Source organism: Rattus norvegicus, chromosome 11, assembly GCF_036323735.1.
Source record: "Rattus norvegicus strain BN/NHsdMcwi chromosome 11, GRCr8, whole genome shotgun sequence".
Taxonomy (NCBI): Eukaryota; Metazoa; Chordata; class Mammalia; order Rodentia; family Muridae; genus Rattus; species Rattus norvegicus.
The window spans coordinates 89,404,422-89,428,587 of record NC_086029.1 but is presented as its reverse complement, the minus strand read 5'-3'; the positions used below and the strand labels follow the sequence as shown (position 1 = coordinate 89,428,587).

At 43.0% G+C, this 24,166-nt stretch overlaps 1 protein-coding gene and 1 non-coding gene across 19 annotated transcripts in view; both read left to right on the top strand.

Annotated features, from left to right (window-relative positions):
* Lpp (LIM domain containing preferred translocation partner in lipoma) overlaps positions 1 to 24,166 on the top strand; it is a 641,914-nt gene that overhangs the window by 505,386 nt on the left and 112,362 nt on the right. For all 18 annotated transcript variants that reach the window (XM_063270369.1, XM_039088098.2, XM_039088097.2 and 15 more), the window contains one exon: positions 18,979 to 19,148. In XM_063270369.1, coding sequence (XP_063126439.1) covers positions 18,979 to 19,148 — 170 coding nt within the window. The remainder of the gene's footprint in view (positions 1 to 18,978; positions 19,149 to 24,166) is intronic.
* On the top strand, positions 11,783 to 11,913 carry LOC120095763 (small nucleolar RNA SNORA17). Its single transcript, XR_005491552.1, has one exon. It is a non-coding gene; the product is annotated as a small nucleolar RNA SNORA17 (small nucleolar RNA).

The window sequence follows — 24,166 nt, the reverse complement described above, 5'->3', positions numbered from 1 at the left end:
ACTGGGAACTGGGTGACATCAAGCTTGCGTTTTCTCTCCAATATCATGGTGACTTTTAATATTTTACTCATAACTACTGAACTGCCATCGTGCACAGCAAAGCCACACAGTCATGAATATGGCAGATTCTTAATGTCCAAGTAGAGTGCACAAGAGTAACTACCTACCTACACACACACACACACACACACACACACACACTTTAAAACCATGCCCCTGCATATAAAGGCTCATAAACAAATGCACAAGTGAGGGCCGTTAATTAAACTAACCTGTATGGTCACCCCCAAACTGTGTTCACAGTGGGACTGTGGAAGCTGTCTTCCACTCTCTCCTCCTTGCCCATTCAGTCTGCTCCTTTGTTCTGTGTATCTTGAAACACGTTTGAAATCATTCCCCCTTCCCCAACCATACTGCCAGCTGCCCCTACCATGCTTTATAGCCAGGCATAAGGGACAGCGTGTTTTTCAGCTCCGAGTAACAATTGGGCAAGCGTTGGCTCTGCTCGTGTTTGTTGTGTTATAGTTGATGAGATTTAACTTGTCAGAGCCTCTCTGTCTTCGCCTGCAGATTAAAGATGATAAGGCTCACCTGGTAAGTAGGCAGAGAAAAGGCACACACACACACACACACACACACACACACACACACACACACACACACTCGTTATTTCTCTTCTATTTCCCCTCTTTGCAGGAACATTCACAGTGCCTTGTAAACTCTTTTATCAGCCTCTTTCCTCCTCTGTGTCCTTCCTCCACTTACCTAGAGATGGTCTTATAACATGTATATCGGCATGTATGTGTAGGGCATAAAATGTATATCCACTTGGCTCCACGGCAGTTTTTTATTGGTTGGTCCTCTGTAGAAAACCCTTCTTGGCCTGCCTTTACCCATGGCTGCAGCCTAGTTCCTCTTTCCTCACAGGTCAGTAGGTCCAGGCTGCCAGTGCTCCCACCTCCTGCCTGGTTGTGTGCCTTCCATCTTCCCCCCTTATACTGGATTCCCCACTTAGTTTTCCAAGCCTGAGTCTGCTCTCTTCCTTCTAAATCTTCCCTGATTGGCTCCATGTGTTCTGTCGCAACGGTGTGCCCACAAGTTCTGGGGAAGACAAAGGCCAGGTCCCATTCCTTTTTTACCTTCTTGGTGAGATGCGATGCCTACTCTGACTCTTGTTTGTTTGGATGTTTACATTCTGTCACCTCCTCTGTCTGCATGGTTTTAAGATTAGTTGCCACTTGCCCAAGAACTGTCCTATTAAAATGTTGTCAATTTTACTGGAAATGGAATGAGCAGTCCTCTATGACCCTGTGATTGATTATCCATCCTGTGTTAAAAGTCATGTTTTGAATGCAGTTTCTGGGATGAAAGCAATATAGAACACGTGGAACATTATTCAGGAGCTACATGAAAAGACCAGAGTCAGATAAGAATTAAATTCCCTCCAAAAGTAGGCTTAGAGGTGGGGCACAGGATGCTGATTCCTTAGCTGGGGGGTAGGGGACGCAGGCTTTGAAAACTAACTGGCTATTCCATATACATGTAAAAGGAAGAAAGCCCTTTACCAAGCCATGCATGGAGGTTACTGCTGTCTCTGCTAGGCCACCACATAAGTAGGTCAATAAATATTTCATGCAAATATAACTTCAGTACCTACTCTAAATCATCTAGAACCTTTTGAATAAGCATGAATTAAAGGGAAACTCTAATACATTGTCCAAACATTTTAACACAGCAGATCTCTTCTACAGTATTTTAGAGTTGGGATGTTTCTTAGAAGCCGTCGTAAGGATAGTGATGACAGAGACAGGACAGATGGAGGAGCTCATCATCGTCCTTCATGCTTTCTCTCCTATTGCTTAAAGGATAGTAGGACCACCCAGTCCCTGGGACTCATTGTTAGATCAACACTGGAAAACCTCTCCTCTTCCTTGATCATGTACTAAATTACAAAAGCAAGAGTCTGGCCCATGGTGGCCAAATGGCCACCTTTGTAAGGCTGGTTCTGCCAGCCTATGTCTCCGACTCCCACCGCCTTGCTCCCGGAGATGCTTCATGTTTCACTCCAATATGTCCCGTGGGGAACCTCTGAAACTCCTCAGTTCTTCTTTAATAAACATCTCCTCTCTTCTCTGAGACACCATCCCTCCTAGTTGTACCACCTGCCGCAAGCTAAATTATTCTTTAATGTTTACACCTTGCGAATATTTATAGCCCATCAGCATGGCACCCCTTAGTCACCCTCCAGCCTCGGTGTGTTACAAATATAGCTCTTTTAATCTTTCCACAAAGTCAGACTCCTCAGTCTCTTAATCATCCGTACCATCCTCTCTCTAGTGCCTATAAGAGAACAGTCTGAATATATCCCAGATGGCAAAAAATAACCCCAACATGCGGTAACTAGGGGGAGAAAAACACGGAGAGGATGAAAGGAGCAATCTCCAGGTTAATTAGTGGGGTGGCCGCAAATATGTGCACAGTTTGTTTCAGAAATAAAGCAAGCTGTATTTGTTGTAACTCTCTCCACTTTGAACTCAGTAGAACGCTGGTGGTGCCAAGCTGTGTTGATGGTCCAACTAGTCACTAAAGACCTTCAACTTTGCACTCCCTCTGTGTATCTCTTGCCTCAGATGGACTTCAAATAGCACATAGCGATACAAGAAAATGTTACTAGTTCCTGTTTAGTTTTATGGGTTCACATGGTTTCTGAGCTTCATATAAACTCAATAAGGGAGGACCTTTGACTTGTCTCTCTAGTTATTAGGCACATGGGTATTAGTCATCTTATAAAATTAGCTGTGTTTACTGAATATGATCGCCTAAATATGGGAATGACGTTAGTACAAGAGAGATTGCTCAGAAGTGCTCCACTGGCATCAATAGACTATGGCCATTTCCAGGGTTTCTTGGTTTGGTTTTTTGTTTGTTTGTTTGTTTGTTTGTTTGTTTAAATTTATTTCATAGTTTTCATAATGTTTTGAAAGGCTGTGCAGAAATGTCCACTAAGTGATTTTCTCCACACCTTGGGTCAGCCTTGATTCAGTTTATGTCCTTATCTTATGAAATGTATCTTGGAATGAAAACCTGAAGTCTGAAGGAGTCTTTAGGAAAACCTCCTGATTCACTTGGGGGAGGGTGAGATGGAGGGCCTTGCTCACTGCAGGACGTACCATCTGGAGGACAAGTGCTCCTGGGCTGCATAAGAAACGTAGAAAAGTACCTGGCAAGACATAGTAGTGCATACTTTTAATCACAACACACAAAGGCCAGGCAGGAGCTTAAAGCAAAACCATAGGCAAGTGCTGCTTACTGGTCAGGACAAGAGCTTGAAGCAGAAACATGGAGGAATGCTGCTCACTGGCTGGCACAGTTACTTTTCTTACACAGCCTAGGCCCACCTGCCCAAGGATGACACCGCCCACGATGTGCTGGCTTCTCTAGCATCAATCATTAATCCAGAAAATGCCCCATAGGTATGCCCACAGGCAAATCTAATGGAGACAGTCCTTCAACTGAGATTCCTCTTCTCAGAAGTGCACGTCTAAACTAAGTTTGTGTCGCGATGACAGAAGGTATTCCAGGAAGGTTCCCGAGGAGCCGGAAGCCAGCTTCTGCTTTAAGCTCCTGTATTGAGTCTTTGCCTCGGCTTCCTTTGATGATCCTCTGTAAACTCTAAGGTGAGATGAGCCCTCTCCTCCCGAAATGCCTCTCGGCCACATTGTTAACCACAGCAGCAGAAAGCAGTGCAGAGAGGAAGTGACCAGTCTCCATTTGTGACTCCTAGGAAATTTTCCTTTTCCCAGGATCTCACGAGACCCAGAAAGTGTTCCCTCCGGCCCAGCCATGTCCCTCCTACAGAATTCTAGGCTTTCTTCTGCAGGTGTCTCTGATACTCTTCAGGCTGATCAACTCTACAGGTTCTTCCTGTTTTCTTATACAAAGCGTTTGTCTGCAGCTCAGAAGGTGTGAGTAGCACCGGAGTTCACTAGAATAGACTTTAAGCTTTAATACTTAAAACCTAGCAATTCTGCCACTCTGAAGGTAGCAAGGGACAACCATTTCCTTTCACACACGACATAAGGTTGTGAAGGGACTTTTTCTCTGAATGAAAGAGGGGAAGAGGGAAGTAGAAACCTTCTCATGTTTTATTCAAATGTTAACAAAGAAATCGAGAAGTGTGTTTCCTTAAAATTGACACCATTTTTATCCCAGCCGTTCCGGTGACTGATAGTGGAGATGGCAGGCAGTCACAGCAGGGGGAGCTTTATTCCAGGAGCCCAGTCCCGGTGGGAAGTATTACCTCCAAGTAATACACTAATCGCTTTGAATCCTGCATATTTTCACATACTGTGTGCATACATACAGATATTAATAACTGTTCCCTAGACGTCACTTCAGCACTTGGAGAGCTCAGTGTTGCTAAGCAAGTGCCGGAGACGGAATCAGATGCAGATGGCAGTTCAGCAAGGAGGATTTCAGGGAGAGGAGAAAGGATGGAGGTGCTGAGACTCCATCCCCACGGGTCTCTGAGTTCTGACGTGATCATCTTATGTCAGCCATGCCTGGTGTTCATCTACCTACTCCACTGGGAGTATAAATGGCATTGTAGTGTTTTAAAGGTTCTCACCTCCTCAAAACCCACCTACTCCCATCATACCTCCATTTTATTCCATGGCTTCTGTCTAGTAATTTTTTTACAGCATGGAGACATGTACATTTTACCGTTTTGTATATATGTTCCATCTCCATATATATCTTAGAGGAATCTGTATTTTATAATATATATTGATGTATATGTATATGTATATATCCTAAAAATTCAGAGAGAGAGAGAGACAGAGAGAGACATAGACAGAGAGACAGAGACAGAGGGAGGGAGGGAGAGAGAGAGAGAGAGAGAGAGAAAGAGAGAGAGAGAGAGAGAGAGAGAGAGAGAGAGAGAGAGAGAAACCCTTTTCCATTCTACAATCTCAGACTAAGGTTGATATTCCTGTATTATACAGGGCTCCAGTAAGAGTAGCTTGCCTAAGGTCGCATATGTATGGTATATGAAGATCAAAACCCAAATCTTCTGTCCAGAAAGTTGCAGTTACTCCTTCTACTTTATGTTCATTTAAAAGAAAGTGCAAAATGGGAACCCTTCCATCGAGTGAGTAATTAACGACATGGTTTAAAACAATGAGTCCATGCCAGATGTTACCAAACAGGACCTGGAACCTTATTTCCTTCACTTAGACTTGCCTCCCATCTTGCTACCTTCTTTTGAGAAAACGACCTAAGTCTGCAATGTTTCAAACTGTTCCAGAGTAAAAGGAAATGATCATACTGGCTTGGGTGGCATAAGAGTTTAACTTGTTCTGAAATCGTCCTCATAGCCTCAGCGGTGTCCTAGGCATTTTGAAATGTTTTGATCACAGAGAGGGAGAAAATGCATGTGTTCAGGAGATGTCATCTGATGGTGCTGAGACACCAATACATGTCGTAGCACACTTGGGTGATCATGTGCATAGCCTGATAGGGCATCACTTTGAGTCCCCATGGGTCTCAATTTAGAGCCTGACTCTGCTGTTGACTTTCTCTGGGATCTTACTCAAGTCACAGCCTGTCTCTTGACCTTTGTTTTACATTATGAATAGTAATGTTGAATGAAATAATCAATGCTCTTAATTTTCTGGGCTTTTCTGAATCTCCTCAATAGTGCATTCTGGGCACTTGGGCTCTAAATAGACAAAAGGACTAATTGGCTTCCCATGGAGATAGTGCCAGTCGAAGCTGTCACCTGCCAATGGCCCAAGCACTGGACGTAAGGGTCATTAGATGATTCATAGATCACTGTCTCACAGCTCGAAGATCAGTTTTGCTACCTATTTCTCAACTCATTCACAAGGTTATTTCTGTGCCAACTCATTGGCTAACAGGGAAGGTTGTCTTATTTAAAATTCCGTGTAAAACAAATACAGATTATACTTAAAACATGCATTTCTATGTCTTTAGAAGTTTCAGTCTTCCCCCTTGTAGCAGGTACTGTAGGTCAGAACTCTTAGTAGCCGCATATTGTTGTAGTCTGTCTTGTGTTTCTGTAGCGTAATAACTGAGACTATATCATTGTAGAGAGCCGAGATTTCTTTATGGGTCTAGAGGATGGGATTTTCAATATGAAGACGCTGGCAGGGCTCTGCTGACTCAGGAAGGCCCTTCTGCTTCAAGGACAGTAACTTGTTAATATGTCGTTACACAGTTGGATGATGACTTGAAGCCTCTTCATAGGGGCCTTCTTAAATCCTGGAGGGAGATGCCCTTGTGACTTTACAATCTCTTCAAGGCCCTGCCGTTTAAATATGATCCCATTGGCTACACCTGAGTTTTAGATCGAACACAGTCAATGCAGAAAACATAAAAATCTAAGATAAAAGCAGGGTAATATGGAAAACAGCTTCGAAGATGAATCAGTAAGCTGATTTGACAAGGTGTGTGTGTGTGTGTGTGTGTGTGTGTGTGTGTGTGTGTGTGTGTGTGTGAGAGGGGGGGGGGAGGGAGAGATCTGTAAGTGTGTGTTCCTTTTGTGAAGCAGAGGTTTGAGAAAACCTAGTTCTCCTTAATAAGCTGAGTCTTGGTTTTCCATTCGTAAAGAGTGCTCCTGTTCACCTTGTCCACATCAGTGTGTTTATTGTAGATCACGTACATGGTTCTACCTCACTTGCAGAATGTCCCCTTGCCTTAGTTTATTGCTAGAAATGAGTTCAAACAGTCTTGTATTCCACATTAAGCACTTAGCTCACTCCATAAGTCACGGAAACTCCGGGCATTTCAGCTTCTCCGGTCTTGGGATGAGGGTGGCTCCCTCAGGGCTAGGCTTATTCTGGAATAATCAGAATAAACTAGAATATTTTCTACCAATCTAAAAGTAACCAGGCTGATTTAACCTTTGAATAGAGCTAAGGGTAAGAGAGATTTTCATGAGACACGCCTGGGAAACCAGAAGAGACTGCACTCTGCACACATCTCGGATGCCAGAGGAAAACACCAAACGCCATCTGGAACCCTGATGCACTGAAGCTCCCGGAAATGGCGGAACAGATCTTCCTGGTTGCTGCCGCTGCAGAGAGTTCGTGGGCAGCACCCCGCGAGTGAACTTGAGCCTCGGGACCACAGGTAAGACCAACTTTTCTGCTGCAAGTGACCTGCCTGGTGAACTCAAGACACAGGCCCACAGGAACAGCTGAAGACCTGTAGAGAGGAAAAACTACACGCCCAAAAGCAGAACACTCTGTCCCCATTACTGGCTGAAAGAAAACAGGAAAACAGGTCTACAGCACTCCTGACACACAGGCTTATAGAACAGTCTAGCCACTGTCAGAAATAGCAGAACAAAGTAACACTAGAGATAATCTGATGGCGAGAGGCAAGCGCAGGAACCCAAGCAACAGAAACCAAGACTACATGGCAGCATCGGAGCCCAATTCTCCCATCAAAACAAACATGGAATATCCAAACACACGAGAAAAGCAAGATCTAGTTTCAAAATCATATTTGATCATGATGCTGGAGGACTTCAAGAAAGACGTGAAGAACTCCCTTAGAGAAACACAGGAAAACATTAATAAACAAGTAGAAGCCTACAGAGAGGAATCGCAAAAATGCCTGAAAGAATTCCAGGAAAACATAAATAAACAAGTAGAAGCCCATAGAGAGGAATCGCAAAAATGCCTGAAAGAATTCCAGGAAAACATAAATAAACAAGTAGAAGCCCATAGAGAGGAGACACAAAAATCCCTGAAAGAATTCCAGGAAAACACAATCAAACAGTTGAAGGAATTAAAAATGGAAATAGAAGCAATCAAGAAAGAACACATGGAAACAACCCTGGATATAGAAAACCAAAAGAAGAGACAAAGAGCTGTAGATACAAGCTTCACCAACAGAATACAAGAGATGGAAGAGAGAATCTCAGGAGCAGAAGATTCCATAGAAATCATTGACTCAACTGTCAAAGATAATGTAAAGCGGAAAAAACTACTGGTCCAAAACATACAGGAAATCCAGGACTCAATGAGGAGATCAAACCTAAGGATAATAGGTATAGAAGAGAGTGAAGACTCCCAGCTCAAAGGACCAGTAAATATCTTCAACAAAATCATAGAAGAAAACTTCCCTAACCTAAAAAAAGAGATACCCATAGACATACAAGAAGCCTACAGAACTCCAAATAGATTGGACCAGAAAAGAAACACCTCCCGTCACATAATAGTCAAAACACCAAACGCACAAAATAAAGAAAGAATATTAAAAGCAGTAAGGGAAAAAGGTCAAGTAACATATAAAGGCAGACCTATCAGAATCACACCAGACTTCTCGCCAAAAACTATAAGGCCAGAAGATCCTGGACTGATGTCATACAGACCCTAAGAGAACACAAATGCCAGCCCAGGTTACTGTATCCTGCAAAACTCTCAATTAACATAGATGGAGAAACCAAGATATTCCATGACAAAACCAAATTTACACAATATCTTTCTACAAATCCAGCACTACAAAGGATAATAAATGGTAAAGCCCAACATAAGGAGGCAAGCTATACCCTAGAAGAAGCAAGAAACTAATCGTCTTGGCAACAAAACAAAGACAAGAAAAGCACACAAACATAACCTCATATCCAAATATGAATATAACAGGAAGCAATAATCACTATTCCTTAATATCTCTCAACATCAATGGCTTCAACTCCCCAATAAAAAGTCATAGATTAACAAACTGGATACGCAACGAGGACCCTGCATTCTGCTGCCTACAGGAAACACACCTCAGAGACAAAGACAGACACTACCTCGGTGTGAAAGGCTGGAAAACAACTTTCCAAGCAAATGGTCGGAAGAAGCAAGCTGGAGTAGCCATTCTAATATCAAATAAAATCAATTTTCAACTAAAAGTCATCAAAAAAGATAAGGAAGGACACTTCATATTCATCAACGGAAAAATCCACCAAAATGAACTCTCAATCCTAAATATCTATGCCCCAAATACAAGGGCACCTACATACATAAAAGAAACCTTACTAAAGCTCAAAACACACATTGCACCTCACACAATAATGTAGGAGATTTCAACACCCCACTCTCATCAATGGACAGATCATGGAAACAGAAATTAAACAGAGACGTAGACAGACTAAGAGAAGTCATGAGCCAAATGGACTTAACAGGTATTTATAGAACCTTCTATCCTAAAGCAAAAGGATATACCTTCTTCTCAGCTCCTCATGGTACTTTCTCCAAAACTGACCATATAATTGGTCAAAAAACGGGCCTCAACAGGTACAGAAAGATAGAAATAATCCCATGCGTGCTATCAGACCACCACGGCCTAAAACTGGTCTTCAATAACAATAAGGGAAGAATGCCCACATATACGTGGAAATTGAACAATGCTCTACTCAATAATAACCTGGTCAAGGAAGAAATAAAGAAAGAAATTAAAGACTTTTTAGAATTTAATGAAAATGAAAGTACAATATACCCAAACTTATGGGACACAATGAAAACAAAACACCAATGGCTTATGCTCTAAGATCAAGAATCGACAAATGGGATCTCATAAAACTGCAAAGCTTCTGTAAGGCAAAGGACACTGTGGTTAGGACAAAAAGGCAACCAACAGATTGGGAAAAGATCTTTACCAATCCTACAACAGATAGAGGCCTTATATCCAAAATATACAAAGAACTCAAGAAGTTAGTCCGCAGGGAGACAAATAACCCTATTAAAAAATGGGGTTCAGAGCTAAACAAAGAATTCACAGCTGAGGAATGCCGAATGGCTGAGAAACACCTAAAGAAATGTTCAACATCTTTAGTCATAAGGGAAATGCAAATCAAAACAACCCTGAGATTTCACCTCACACCAGTGAGAATGGCTAAGATCAAAAACTCAGGTGACAGCAAATGCTGGCGAGGATGCGGAGAAAGAGGAACACTCCTCCATTGTTGGTGGGGTTGCAGACTGGTACAACCATTCTGGAAATCAGTCTGGAGGTTCCTCAGAAAATTGGACATTGAACTGCCTGAGGAGCCAGCTTAAAAAGAGAGAGAGAGAGAGAGAGAGAGAGAGAGAGAGAGAGAGAGAGAGAGAGAGAGAGAGAGAGATTTTCATGACAGAAATCATGGAATAAATTCAACCATGCCTGAAAAGTAAATATTCTGGTGGTGGTTGCAGGTCTACTTGTTAAAATCAATTTTTCTATTAACAGATCAACCATGGAATGTCAGGTAATATGGATGGCTTCAGAACTAAAAGTGGGACTTACCAGTACTGTGTAGAAATTAACTTGTAAAGAAACTTGCATTGGCCAAAAGAGAGGTTAATATTTTACTAAGTGTATTCTATGTTTCGTGAACGTTCTGTCAGACCAGAATTTATATTTCCAAAGTTAGTAGGTGGATAGATTCTAAAGCTGACTACCTAGGCAGACATTAAAGTTTCAGTACTGATCTCTCTGGCTGAGAATGCAAAATCTGTCCCTGTCACCTTTTCTTTTTACTTTCTTTCTTTCTTTTTTTTGCCACTTATTAAGATATTTTTCTTCCATTTTTATTAAATTCAGTAGTTCTTATTTACATTTCAAGTGTCATTCCCTTTCCTGTCCATCAGCCCCCTAACCCTTCCCCCTCCCCTTCTATAAGAGTGTTTCCCTCCCCACCCACCTCCATTACTGTCCCCCCCCCCAACAATCCCCTACTTTGGGGGTCCAATCTTGGCAGGACCAAGGGCTTCCCCTTCCACGGGTGCCCCAACTAGGCTATTCACTGCTACCTATGCAGCCAGAGCCCAAGGTCAGTCCATGTATATATAGTCTTTGGGTAGTGGTTAAGTCTCTAAGCTATAGTTGGTTGACATTGTTGTTCTTATGGGGTCGCAAGCCCATTCAACTCTTTAAGTCCTTTCTCTAATTCCTCCAACAGGGGTCCCATTCTCAGTTCAGTGGTTTGCTACTGGCACTCACCTATGCATTTGACATGTTCTGACTATGTCTCTCAAGAGAGATCTATATCTAGTTCCTGTCAACATGCCCTTCTTAGCTTCATCCATCTCATCTTGTTTTGGTGACTGTAATATATATATGGGCCACATGTGGGGCAGGCTCTGAATGGCTGTTCCTTCAGTCTCTGCTCTAAACTTTTCCTCCCTATCTCCTCTTATGGATATTTTTGTTCCTCTTTTAAAGAAGGAGTGAAGCATCTGCATTTTGGTCCTCTTTCTTGAGTTTCATGTGTTCTGTGCATCTTGGGTAATTTGAGCATTTGGGCTAATATCCACTTATCAATGAGTGCATACCATGTGTGTTTTTTTGTGATTGGGTTACCTCACTCAGGATATTTTCCAGTTCCATCCATTTGCCTATGAATTTCATAAAGTCATTGTTTTTGATAGTTGAGTAGTACTCCATTGTGTAGATGTACCACATTTTCTGTATCCATTCCTCTGTTGAAGGGCATCCGGGATCTTTCCAGCTTCTCCTGCCACCTTTTCTTAAATGTAATGATGGAGCTATATACAGCCGACAGAAGATTATAACTGGAGCACACAGCCAAGTCAAGAAAGCTAAATAAGAAACCAAATGATGCAAGAAATAGGCTAATGAAATGAGCAGACAGTTTAAAAAAAAAAAACTAAATGCCAAATACATGTGGGAAAATGTTCGCCTTCACTAGTCATCATAGAAATTCAAATTAAAACTCCCTTGAGGTTCCGGTTTACCCCTGTCAGAACGGCAGTCATTGAGAAATAGCACTACCCCTAGAAGCATTGTGGGTATGGCTGCTGTGTCACGTGTACATCAGTAGATGGCAGAGAGGGAGTAAGGCCCTCTCTGTGCTCAGGACTCTGACCTATAAACAACTGAATGATGTTCCCTGAAACAAAGTGAGCCTGGAATGACCACCAATCTGCTGGCTTGCAGGCCCCAGCACCTCCCAGGGCTGAGAGCAAGCCAGAGACCAGAAGAAACCTGCCTGAGACCGAGGGCCCCAGGAAAGAGTGAGCCCAAGACAGACAACCCTTGAGAGATGACCAGAAGACAGTGTCGTGGGGACTGGATGGAGAGCTAGACTGAGTTAGATCTGACCACCAGTTAGATTCTGCACAGGCCTCGGAGGGCAGACCATTTTGTAGATTACTCTGCCTACTGCAGAAATGCATGAGTGCGACATAGTACTTCCAAGACCACCCCAGAAACAATCCTTAGTGACCTGGGATGCCACTAACAGGAGGAAGTAAGTGATGGAGAAATGGAAGAGAGAGAAACAAAAAGATATGGGATCAATGAACAGAGGCAGAACTGGAGACTCAAGGGTAGTAAGAAACAGCCTGATGTGAGTAACTGGTGATGTGACTTGGGACCATGGTGTGGGGTTGTGGCCTGTGCTGTCATGAGGGCCAGGTCTGGGTCCATGGCCCTGCAGCAACAAGGGTCTGTTACCACCAATGGCAAGGCAGCCATCCCTGGTCTGGGCTGCCACCCCAGGAGCATGTAGGTGCAGAACTATGACTACACCTTACAAGGGCAACATGGGCGAGCTGGCCTGGGGAATGGGGCAGTGCAGGCAAGCTGCCCAAAGGGCACAGACATGCACCCTGCCACTTTTTTGCTGTGCAATGACATGGGCAAGGGGGAGATGGCCCCCTTCTTGCCCCTTGCCACTTATAGCAGGCAGGAAAGCTGTCCCCAAAGTCATGAGAACAAGAGAGCTGTCCCTGTCCCTTACCTGTTACAGCACTCAGGAAAACAAGCCCCCTGGAGCACAGTGCTGTAGTCTTGGATGTGGGGGTTACAGGTGAGCCTTCCTTGAGTGCCCTGCCCCTTGTCTCCTGGGTGACTATTCAGAAAAGGGAAAGATGTCCTTCTCCCCTCCCTTGTCCCTCTCAGTCCATGGCAGGCAGGAGAGCTGAACTGGCCCCTGGGTCATGAAAGTGGGAGAATTGGTTATGTTCCTCACTGGCTGCAGCGCTCAGGAGAGCAGGCCCTGGGCATCAGGGTAGAGCTGGCCCTGATAGTGGGGGTTGCTGGGGAGCCACCCTAAGGACAGGAGAGCAGGAGAGCCAGTGGTCTGACCAGCTTACATACCTCTCAGACCCAGATTCAGAAATTTGAATTGGTCCACCCTAACATCTACCCCTTTGATGAACTGCTGGAGTGCATGAAGGGGCTGGTCCTACAGATCCAAAATTACTGGATCTCTACGACACAGGGTGCAGCAGGACGTCTGAGAGGAGTACCAGGGAGTACCAGTACTGATAGAATAGCCAAAGTCTAGTGCTAGACCAACAAATCACTGCAATGAACGTTTGCAAGCAAAAAAAAGTGTGGACAAAAGGGGACACACTAGGGACACACTACAGCTTCTACAACAAGATTGTTTTTCTCTGCTGGCAAGGAGTTTTCAAGGATAGAGGGCAGGTATAATGGTACAATGGTGTATGATGTGAAATTTACAGAAAGAAAAACAATAAAAACTTTTTTTAAAAGACAAAACGAGAAAACAAAGAACAATGAATGCTGGAGATGTGAACAAGAGATAACCACCATATGCAATGCAAGCGTAACCTAGTTCAGACATTCTGAAAATGTCTACCGTAGTTTCTTAGGCTATAATATATCTGCTGTATGACCATGCTCTCTCACTTGGGGGTACATAGCTCAAAGACTGTATACATCACAGAGATATTTGCAAATTGATGGTAGTACCATTTGCAATTTACCACAAAGTCTCAAAGCAGCTTATCACATGGCTACTTGCATATTGATGGTTACGTTGGCACTATTCACAATACTGAATTGAAGTATCCAGCCTAGGTGTCCCTCAGTGAAGGAGGAATGAAGTTGGAGCTGGAAGTTGAGGAATGGCTTGGGGATTCAGAACAGTGTTTGATCTTCCAAACAACCCAAGTTTGATTTCCAGCACCCACATGGATTCACAACTGCATGTAATCAACCCCCTTCGGTTCTCCTTAGACATCAGGCACACATTGTGTGCAGACATGCTTGTATACAAAACACCTATGCACATAAAAATAAATTAATTAATAGGACTTGAACGATAACAATATCAGTAAACATGCTAATGTAGAAGAGTGAAGAATTTCACTCTTACAGAGTCCCATAATGACTTCTGAGAGTGAGAGAACCATCTACCCTCTCCCAGAATTGTCCCGATTTGTTATCAGGTACAAAGCAGTCAGACCTGGAACCACATACAGATGAACAAAAGTCGATAGGAAGTGGTGTGGTGTGCGTGCATGTGTGTGTATCTGTAACAATAATAGAGAAAAAGAGGGTATTGAGTAGTGGACATGGGGGAAATGGAGGCAGGAAAGAGATATGGAAAGTGGATTAATTATATTTTAATTAAAACATAAAACTTAACAATTTTTTAAGTTAAAAAGAAAGCAGGCTGAGCAAGCTGTGGGGAGCAAGCCAGTAGGCTGCATTCCTCCATGGTCTGTGTTTCGGCTTAAAAGCAAAGAACAGAAGAACAATGGAAGTTTTGTCATTTGTAGGAAAATCGGTGCAGCTGAAGATAATCTTATCAAGCTAATTAGTTCTCAGAAAAACAAATACTGCATTTTTTACTTGTGGGTCTTAGATTTTATGTATTCAAACATATACATATATAATATATGTATGTCTACATATACACAGGAAAAGTAGAAGAAACTGTCTGGAAGAGTTGTCATAGTGTTGTTATTTCTGGGATAAGACAGTGGTTTATATCGCTTACACACGCGTATCACAGTTCATCATTGAAGAAAGTCAGGGTAGGAACTCAAGCACAGGCAGGAACCTGGAGTCAGAAGCTGATGATGCAGAGGCCATGGAGGAGTGCTGCCCTCTGGCTGCTTCTTCATGGCTTGCTCAGCCTGCTTCTTTGTAAAACTCAGGACCACCAACCTAGGGATGGCACTGCCCATGGTGGGCAGTAACCTCCCATATCAATCATCAATTAAGAAAATGCTGCATGGGCTTGCCTATAGCAGGATCTTATGAAGGAATCTTCTCAGTTAGGGTTTCCTCCTCAGATGACTAAGCCATATGTCAAGCTGACATAGCCAGGAAGATAGGAAAGGACTAACGAGAGGAGAAGGACCTGAAAGGGGAAGGATAGCAGAGCATGACGTACTGCCAAAGTCCTTAGAGACTTGCTTGAAAATGCCCTTTGCATGCAGTTATTACTAGGACATCATTTTTAAACAACTTCTACGCATTATAGAGTAAATACAAACAGCAAGCATGAAAATAACTCTGGACGCTCATATCCTGTAAGTGGTTCACCCTGTCGGTTTTCCTAGACTGCCAGTCTCTGCTTCCACCTTGCCTATCATCCACTTGGAATTCATCTGGCTACTCAGGCCTAGCGCAATTGTTAAGACACCCATAAGGCATTTGCTTTTATAGTAGTAGTAAGACCACAGGTTTGAGAACATTGAGGAAACCCTTGTAGTGTTCCAGGATAAGGAAACGTGATTTCATCAGCATTAAGGAGATTGCTACACACGGGAAAGAGAAGCGAGGTGCACAGGGTCCAAGGCTGGCCAGACAGTAGTGAACATACGAAATCGTTTGTTACGTGTGTCAGCCTTCTGCTCCTCTGCCCTAGTTCATTTGAGTTGCTAAGAGTTGCTTAGAAGCTCTGCATGCTGGCCCTGTGTCAGAGCCCCTTGCCTCCTGCTGCCTAATCAACTGTGCTTCCTTCAAGCATGGTGCCTTGAGGCCTGCCAGCATTCCTCTGGCCTTTGCTATTTAAGGCACTGCGAATTTCATCTAAAAGATAAGCATCAAGCCTGTGGTACACTTTCACTAATGTGTTGTCTGAGTCCCTCTAGGAGCAAAGATACCCTCTGCTTGAGATGCTTGCTTTTCATTCCAAATGCACCCCCCAAGGAATAGTTTATACATTTTTGTCCATGTAGAAGGGGAACATTTGGGCACCTTTTTTCTGTTGCTGGTTTGTAGACCTATTTTTAACTTTTGTTCTTTGCTGTTTTTTCTTCTATGCTTGTGAATTGTAAGGTGCCAGACTGGCTGCCCTTGAGGTTGGTGTCCCTAATTTCTCCCAGGAACAGGAAAAACACAGGGGGTAACAGAACTGGTCGGGTCTAGGTCCAGCACATAGCCCAACCTACCCTGGAAGCATATCCTCCAGACATAAAGAGAGAATTGTTTCTGGGAATGCAGGCCATCTGCTTTTGTGGCAAGCACACAAACCTTTGTTGAGGCCCTCACCAGGCTCCACAGTGGTTTGCATCCAGTAAGCCACAGATGTTCATCCTTTCTTTGGGAAAAAAAAAAAAGCAGCAGTTTTTTGCCTCCCACCTCTACCTGTCAAAATTCCATTCTTTAAGGTCAAACTCAATTGCCTGCTTCCTTGGGGAATTCTTGCAGAGCTGTCTCGGGTGTGATTTCCCATGCATATTTCTGTAACACTGCAGTGTGCCACGGGTGTTGTCTCGGATTGTTGGCCACAGAAAGTTCCTTAATCACGGGAAGAAGCACTGCCCGTGACTAGTCCACTTCTTCTTGTCACACAGAAGCGCACTAAAGTGCTGGACAAAGAGCAGACCCTTGAGGCAGCTGCTAAGGAGATTGAAAACTAACAGTGACTGAAGATGCCCCGTACCCGGGATAGCTGTCTAGCTCTCCTTGTAGCTCTCTGTCTGTATTCTGTGGCCTGCCCTTGAGCATTCGTGGTCAAGACCAAAGCTGCTGCTGCTGCTGCCTCGCCAGCCACTGTGCCTCCCTCAGGACCCCATCCTTCTTTTGCCAGAGTTTGTTTTTTAGATCCCTTGTGCTTCTCAGCATCCTAAGGGGTCCTTTTTGACTTATACAAAGGGGAAAGCTAATATAGAAAGACAAGTGTGTCGTCTTATATTGAATTTATAATACGAAATTGTACTTCCCATGCGAATGCAGTGGATTTGTAATCGTCTTCACACGGTTTGATCTATTTTCCACAACTCTCCGTGTGTTTTCTATAGTGAAATGTCATTTGTTGGCATGAAATTCTCAGAGGTATGGCATCATTTTTCAAACATAGTAAGCCAGTTAACTTGGAAGAAATGACGTTGTTTTCACCATAATTACAAAAATTACAAAAATAACTTTCTCATCTAACCAGAAAAGTATATAAATTTAGAGAAGCATTTCTAATTATATGTTTATTAATAAAAATAAACCTAAGTTAACTCTTGGGTAAGAGTTCATTAAAATCAACTATAAACTATATTACAAATATTCATAATCGTATCGAATATCAAAAAACAGCCTGAGATTTCACATTAATACAGCGGTAGCAGACACAGCTATAGCTGAGACAATTTTTTTCCCTTAGCATTCATTGATGATGCTTCAAGTTAGTTCGTTTGTTTATTTTTTAAGATATGCTCCAATCCTGCACCAGAATACAAAGGAATATTTCCAGGACCACATGCAAGCAGAGAGAAATATATTGACTGCTTCTCTCACTTATTGGAACATTTACCCCTCCCAGTTTCGAGTGTGAAGTAGCTGTCAGTCCAGTGTGAACGGGTGCTGAAAGCCTTCTTCAATAGAAGTCACTCCATCATGCTCCATAATGTCGGATCCGCACTGACATTTACAGAGCTCAGAATGCAGACATGGGGTTGGAGCAGACACTTCAAGCAAGAATATTTAGGCATGAAGTTAGTGAGATATTCTCTACAACTTACTTTCTTCTTTAGAACAGGAATAATGGTAGTATGTCCACGTACGTTAATACAACGGCCTCAAAAAATGTTGGCAATTCATGAAGCTAAGTCTATGATACTTACACGTGCAAAAGCCTGCAGGTCCTTGTTGATGTTCCCAGTTGTGTATGGTTACTAAGTAAGGGTTTTGTTTCTGCCTAGTAGACGTGAACTATAAGGAGTCAAGGTGGCTGTGGCCCTTGTGATCTCAGGGTAATGGGTTACAAGAGGATGCCACTCAGAGTAAAATACCCACTCCTGTCCCTTTATTTACTTTCTTTCTTTCTGGTCCTATAGTTTGAACTCATGATCCTAGTATATATTAAGAAAATGTTCTATCACTGTTTTATACCTAGTCCTAAAATTTTATGCTAAATTATAATCTGTTACTCTTTAACTGTTAATATGTTCTTTAAAATCTAACTAACTCTCTCTCTCTCTCTCTCTCTCTCTCTCTCTCTCTCTCTCTTTGTCTTTCTCTCTCTGACACACACACACACACACACACACACACACAGTAGTTTTACAGAACACGCAGTGAGAACTAGGTTCCCAAGGGACTCCCAAGCATACAGTAGGTACATGGAGCCACCAAGTGATGTAGATCTGTTCAGACTAAGTACAGACTCAGAGTCAGTGCCTGAGTTAGATGATGTTAGGTGTGTGAAATGAAACTTGGCTTCATGAACCCCAGAAGTCAGAAGCAGAACCATGGGGAACGGTCAGTAGAGGTTCCATTGGGAACAAAATGGTCTAGCGACCTCTTTGCTCTGGAAACAGCTGATCTACCTGCCACAAAAGACTGACGTCCAGGATTTAAAAAGGAAGTGAAGTCTAAGTTTAGACAAGATCCACACACACTAACTGGTGTAGACTCTTACAGGGACAGAGGCTCGTCTGAACTGTTCTGTTCAGTAGACCGTGTTTCTCAACCCCGACATCCTGAATCCTGCTCCTACCTATATGTGCCCAGGCCCCAGCATCAAGCACACCAGCCTTCCTCCATTGCCTTCATAGGTGCCTTAGCTGGCTGCTCAGTTTCCTCAGGTAGATTCCTGCTGTGCACAGGAGACCTTGGTGGACTTGCTGCTGAGCACAACAATGGCAGCAGTGCTGTGTCTCTTTCCGACTGACTGCAGGATGAACCAGCTGTCTCCCTCATCCTGACTTCTTCACTGGACAGCTCTATGAATTCCTCTGTAACAAGTAACCCCTTATCTTCCAGGCCGCTGTGCCCGCTGTGGGGAAAACGTCGTTGGAGAAGGGACGGGATGCACCGCCATGGACCAGGTCTTCCACGTGGATTGCTTCACCTGCATGGTCTGCGACATCAAGCTCCGAGGACAGCCTTTCTATGCCGTGGAGAAGAAGGCGTACTGCGAGCCCTGCTACATCGTGAGTTGGCACATTGGGTGTCTGTCTGTCTTCTTTGACCAAATGCCAGTTATTCCATATAAATGTCGCCATGATTCTTTGAAGGTCAAAATATATGTACACATGTAAGTTGACATACTATGTTTTCTTATATATAGTTATCACTCACATAAGGTTGGAGCATTGTGTTGGGACAGGGCTGCCTTTCAACTAAAGGTCAGTCAGGCCTTGTCTGTCCTGTGTTTTCATGCATGCGTATAGAAACAGAGTGATCTCTCTCATCTATCTGAAGGGTTCCCTGTCATCGGAATCATACACTCATACCCTGCATTTGAAGTCTCAGTATTTTAGGCAAGACTTAGCAGGAGTCTGAACTCGTCAATAGCCTTCCAAACTTCTGGACCAGTTATCTCTACAGAATCATTTTTACCACCCTGATCTCCCTGGCTGTCTATGATGTAGAGAAACTATTATAGAGTATTAAAGAGAGTTGCATCCTGAGACTGAGGTAGAAATGCTTCTCTGTTTTAAAGAACAAAGCTATTTTTTGAAGAGCAAAGCGTAGTGACTAAAAGTAAATAACATTTCCTTAGCATTTTGCATGGCTACTTAATCTATTAAGCTATGTTCTGATAGAGTAGGTTGCTGAGTAAGAAAACTTTATGTCCAAAGTAAATTCCTTTACTGTCATTCTAGTTTTGATCTATGTGTTAAACATATTTATGGAAAAAGTAGTACTTCTTGCAAACCTAAAAAAATTAGTCACAGTTGTACCCTCTGCCAAGGCATTTCAGCAGCAAAGAAACCTGTAGAGGAAGATGCTGGGACTCAGAAATGTGTAGATCTCCAGAGTTTAATTTTATTGGAATTCCTGCCTTGGTTGGAGTCTTAGAATTACTGCCAATGAGATGAAACCCCCATAACCAAAGGCAGCTTTTTGAGGAAACAGTTTGTTTCCGCCCATACTTCCAAGCAGCAGCCCATCACTGATGGAAGAAGGGTGGAAAGGCTATGGAAGGATGCCGCTTACTGGCTTGTTCTCCATGGCTTGGTCAGTATGATTTATTATAGAACCCAAGGCCGTCAGCCCAGGGAGAGCACCACCCACAGTGTGCTAAGCTTCCCCATAGATCACTAAATGAAGAAAATGCCTGACAGGCTTGCCTACAGCCACCTATGATGGCGTTCACTTCACCGAAGTCCCCTCCTCTCTAATGACTCTACCTTGTGTCAAGTTGACATAGTACCAAGCAAGCACAGTTAGTAACAAAACTCTGAAGACTGTAGTTTATTAAAACCCGGATGTGTAGCACAAAGCACAGTTCTGCATGACTGACGTTTTCTGTATTCATGTAATATGGCCTTGCATCTCTTGGGTTCCACCTTACTTTGTTTTCCTTCCAGGGACAACTCACACACATGTAGCAGCATTACAACCCCATCAGCTAAAACAGGTGGGAGAGGAAGAAACTATTTTCAGGTCACTTGCCCAAAGTGCTGTCTTTAGAAGTGAGAATAGAGACACAGGCGGAGGGTAACTTCTGGCTGCCATCAGTCAGAACCAGGGCTGCATGAGTCACATTCCTCCTCATCCTGTGACTTTGCCTGCATGTAGTTAGTTTTTCAGACTATAAAGGTAAGCACAGCCATACCCTGTCTGTCTGGAAGCAGGAGCATCTATGCTAAGAGAAAGTCTAGTCAGCAAAATCTCAGCCCTTATGTCAATCAGCTCTTCGAGTACCACCCTGTGAAATCATTGTTGAAAAGAGGAAGGCCTTTTATAATCCTGACCTCTTTTAAGTGGGCTGCACTTTCTAGCGACTCGGGACAGCCTTGTGCAATCATTCATTGCTGCAAGTTTTGGCAGCAAAGTCAGCAAAGCCTTGTCCAGGCATCCAGCTCTCCTCCAGCAAGGAGCAGTTAACGTTTTACAGCTCCTGCCTGGCCCCTCTTTTACTGTGCCTCTGATCATTGCTACTGTAACAATGCTTCCCAGAAAGGCTTCTTTTTTTTTTTTTTTTTTTATTTACTTGAGTATTTCTTATATACATTTCGGGTGTTATTCCCTTTCCCGGTTTCCGGGCAAACATCCCCCTCCCCCCTCCCCTTCCTTATGGGTGTTCCCCTCCCAACCCTCCCCCCATTGCCGCCCTCCCCCCATAGACTAGTTCACTGGGGGTTCAGTCTTAGCAGGACCCAGGGCTTCCCCTTCCACTGGTGCTCTTACTAGGATATTCATTGCTACCTATGGGGTCAGAGTCCAGGGTCAGTCCATGTATAGTCTTTAGGTAGTGGCTTAGTCCCTGGAAGCTCTGGTTGCTTGGCATTGTTGTACTTTTGGGGTCTCGAGCCCCTTCAAGCTCTTCCAGTTCTTTCTCTGATTCCTTCAATAGGGGACCTATTCTCAGTTCAGTGGTTTGCTGCTGGCATTCGCCTCTATATTTGCTGTATTCTGGCTGTGTCTCTCAGGAGCGATCTACATCCGGCTCCTGTCGGTCTGCACTTCTTTGCTTCATCCATCTTGTCTAATTGGGTGGCTGTATATGTATGGGCCACATGTGGGGCAGGCTCTGAATGGGTGTTCCTTCAGTCTCTGTTTTAATCTTTGCCTCTCCCTTCCCTGCCAAGGGTATTCTTTTTCCTCATTTAAAGAAGGAGTGAAGCATTCACATTTTGATCATCCGTCTTGAGTTTCGTTTGTTCTAGGGATCTAGGGTAATTCAAGCATTTGGGCTAATAGCCACTTATCAATGAGTGCATACCATGTATGTCTTTCTGTGATTGGGTTAGCTCACTCAGGATGATATTTTCCAGTTCCAACCATTTGCCTACGAATTTCATAAACTCGTTGTTTTTGATAGCTGAGTAATATTCCATTGTGTAGATGTACCACATTTTCTGTATCCATTCCTCTGTTGAAGGGCATCTGGGTTCTTTCCATTTTCTGGCTATTATAAATAAGGCTGCGATGAACATAGTGGAGCACGTGTCTCTTTTATATGTTGAGGCATCTTTTGGGTATATGCCCAAGAGAGGTATAGCTGGATCCTCAGGCAGTTCAATGTCCAATTTTCTGAGGAACCTCCAGACTGATTTCCAGAATGGTTTTACCAGTCTGCAATCCCACCAACAATGGAGGAGTGTTCCTCTTTCTCCACATCCTCGCCAGCATCTGCTGTCACCTGAGTTTTTGATCTTAGCCAATCGCACTGGTGTGAGGTGAAATCTCAGGGTTGTTTTGATTTGCATTTCCCTTATGACTAAAGATGTTGAACATTTCTTTAGGTGTTTCTCAGCCATTCGGCATTCCTCAGCTGTGAATTCTTTGTTTAGCTCTGAACCCCATTTTTTAATAGGGTTATTTGTTTCCCTGCGGTCTAACTTCTTGAGTTCTTTGTATATTTTGGAAATAAGGCCTCTATCTGTTGTAGGATTGGTAAAGATCTTTTCCCAATCTGTTGGTTGCCGTTTTGTCCTAACCACAGTGTCCTTTGCCTTACAGAAGCTTTGCAGTTTTATGAGATCCCATTTGTCGATTCTTGATCTTAGAGCATAAGCCATTGGTGTTTTGTTCAGGAAATTTTTTCCAGTGCCCATGTGTTCCAGATGCTTCCCTAGTTTTTCTTCTATTAGTTTGAGTGTGTCTGGTTTGATGTGGAGGTCCTTGATCCACTTGGACTTAAGCTTTGTACAGGGTGATAAGGATGGATCGATCTGCATTCTTCTACATGTTGCCCTCCAGTTGAACCAGCACCATTTGCTGAAAATGCTATCTTTTTTCCATTGGATGGTTTTGGCTCCTTTGTCAAAAATCAAGTGACCATAGGTGTGTGGGTTCATTTCTGGGTCTTCAATTCTATTCCATTGGTCTATCTGTCTGTCTCTGTACCAATACCATGCAGTTTTTATCACTATTGCTCTGTAATACTGCTTGAGTTCAGGGATAGTGATTCCCCCTGAAGTCCTTTTATTGTTGAGGATAGCTTTAGCTATCCTGGGTTTTTTGTTATTCCAGATGAATTTGCAAATTGTTCTGTCTAACTCTTTGAAGAATTGGATTGGTATTTTGATGGGGATTGCATTGAATCTGTAGATTGCTTTTGGTAAAATGGCCATTTTTACCATATTAATCCTGCCAATCCATGAGCATGGGAGATCTTTCCATCTTCTGAGGTCTTCTTCAATTTCTTTCCTCAGTGTCTTGAAGTTCTTATTGTACAGATCTTTTACTTGCTTGGTTAAAGTCACACCGAGGTACTTTATATTATTTGGGTCTATTATGAAGGGTGTCGTTTCTCTAATTTCTTTCTCGGCTTGTTTCTCTTTTGTATAGAGGAAGGCAACTGATTTATTTGAGTTAATTTTATACCCAGCCACTTTGCTGAAGTTGTTTATCAGCTTTAGTAGTTCTCTGGTGGAACTTTTGGGATCACTTAAATATACTATCATGTCATCTGCAAATAGTGATATTTTGACCTCTTCTTTTCCGATCTGTATCCCTTTGATCTCCTTTTGTTGTCTGATTGCTCTGGCTAGAACTTCAAGAACTATATTGAATAAGTAGGGAGAGAGTGGGCAGCCTTGTCTAGTCCCTGATTTTAGTGGGATTGCTTCAAGTTTCTCTCCATTTAGTTTAATGTTAGCAACTGGTTTGCTGTATATGGCTTTTACTATGTTTAGGTATGGGCCTTGAATTCCTATTCTTTCCAGGACTTTTATCATGAAGGGGTGTTGAATTTTGTCAAATGCTTTCTCAGCATCTAATGAAATGATCATGTGGTTCTGTTCTTTCAGTTTGTTTATATAATGGATCACGTTGATGGTTTTCCGTATATTAAACCATCCCTGCATGCCTGGGATGAAGCCTACTTGATCATGGTGGATGATTGTTTTGATGTGCTCTTGAATTCGGTTTGCCAGAATTTTATTGAGTATTTTTGCGTCGATATTCATAAGGGAAATTGGTCTGAAGTTCTCTTTCTTTGTTGTGTCTTTGTGTGGTTTAGGTATAAGAGTAATTGTGGCTTCATAGAAGGAAT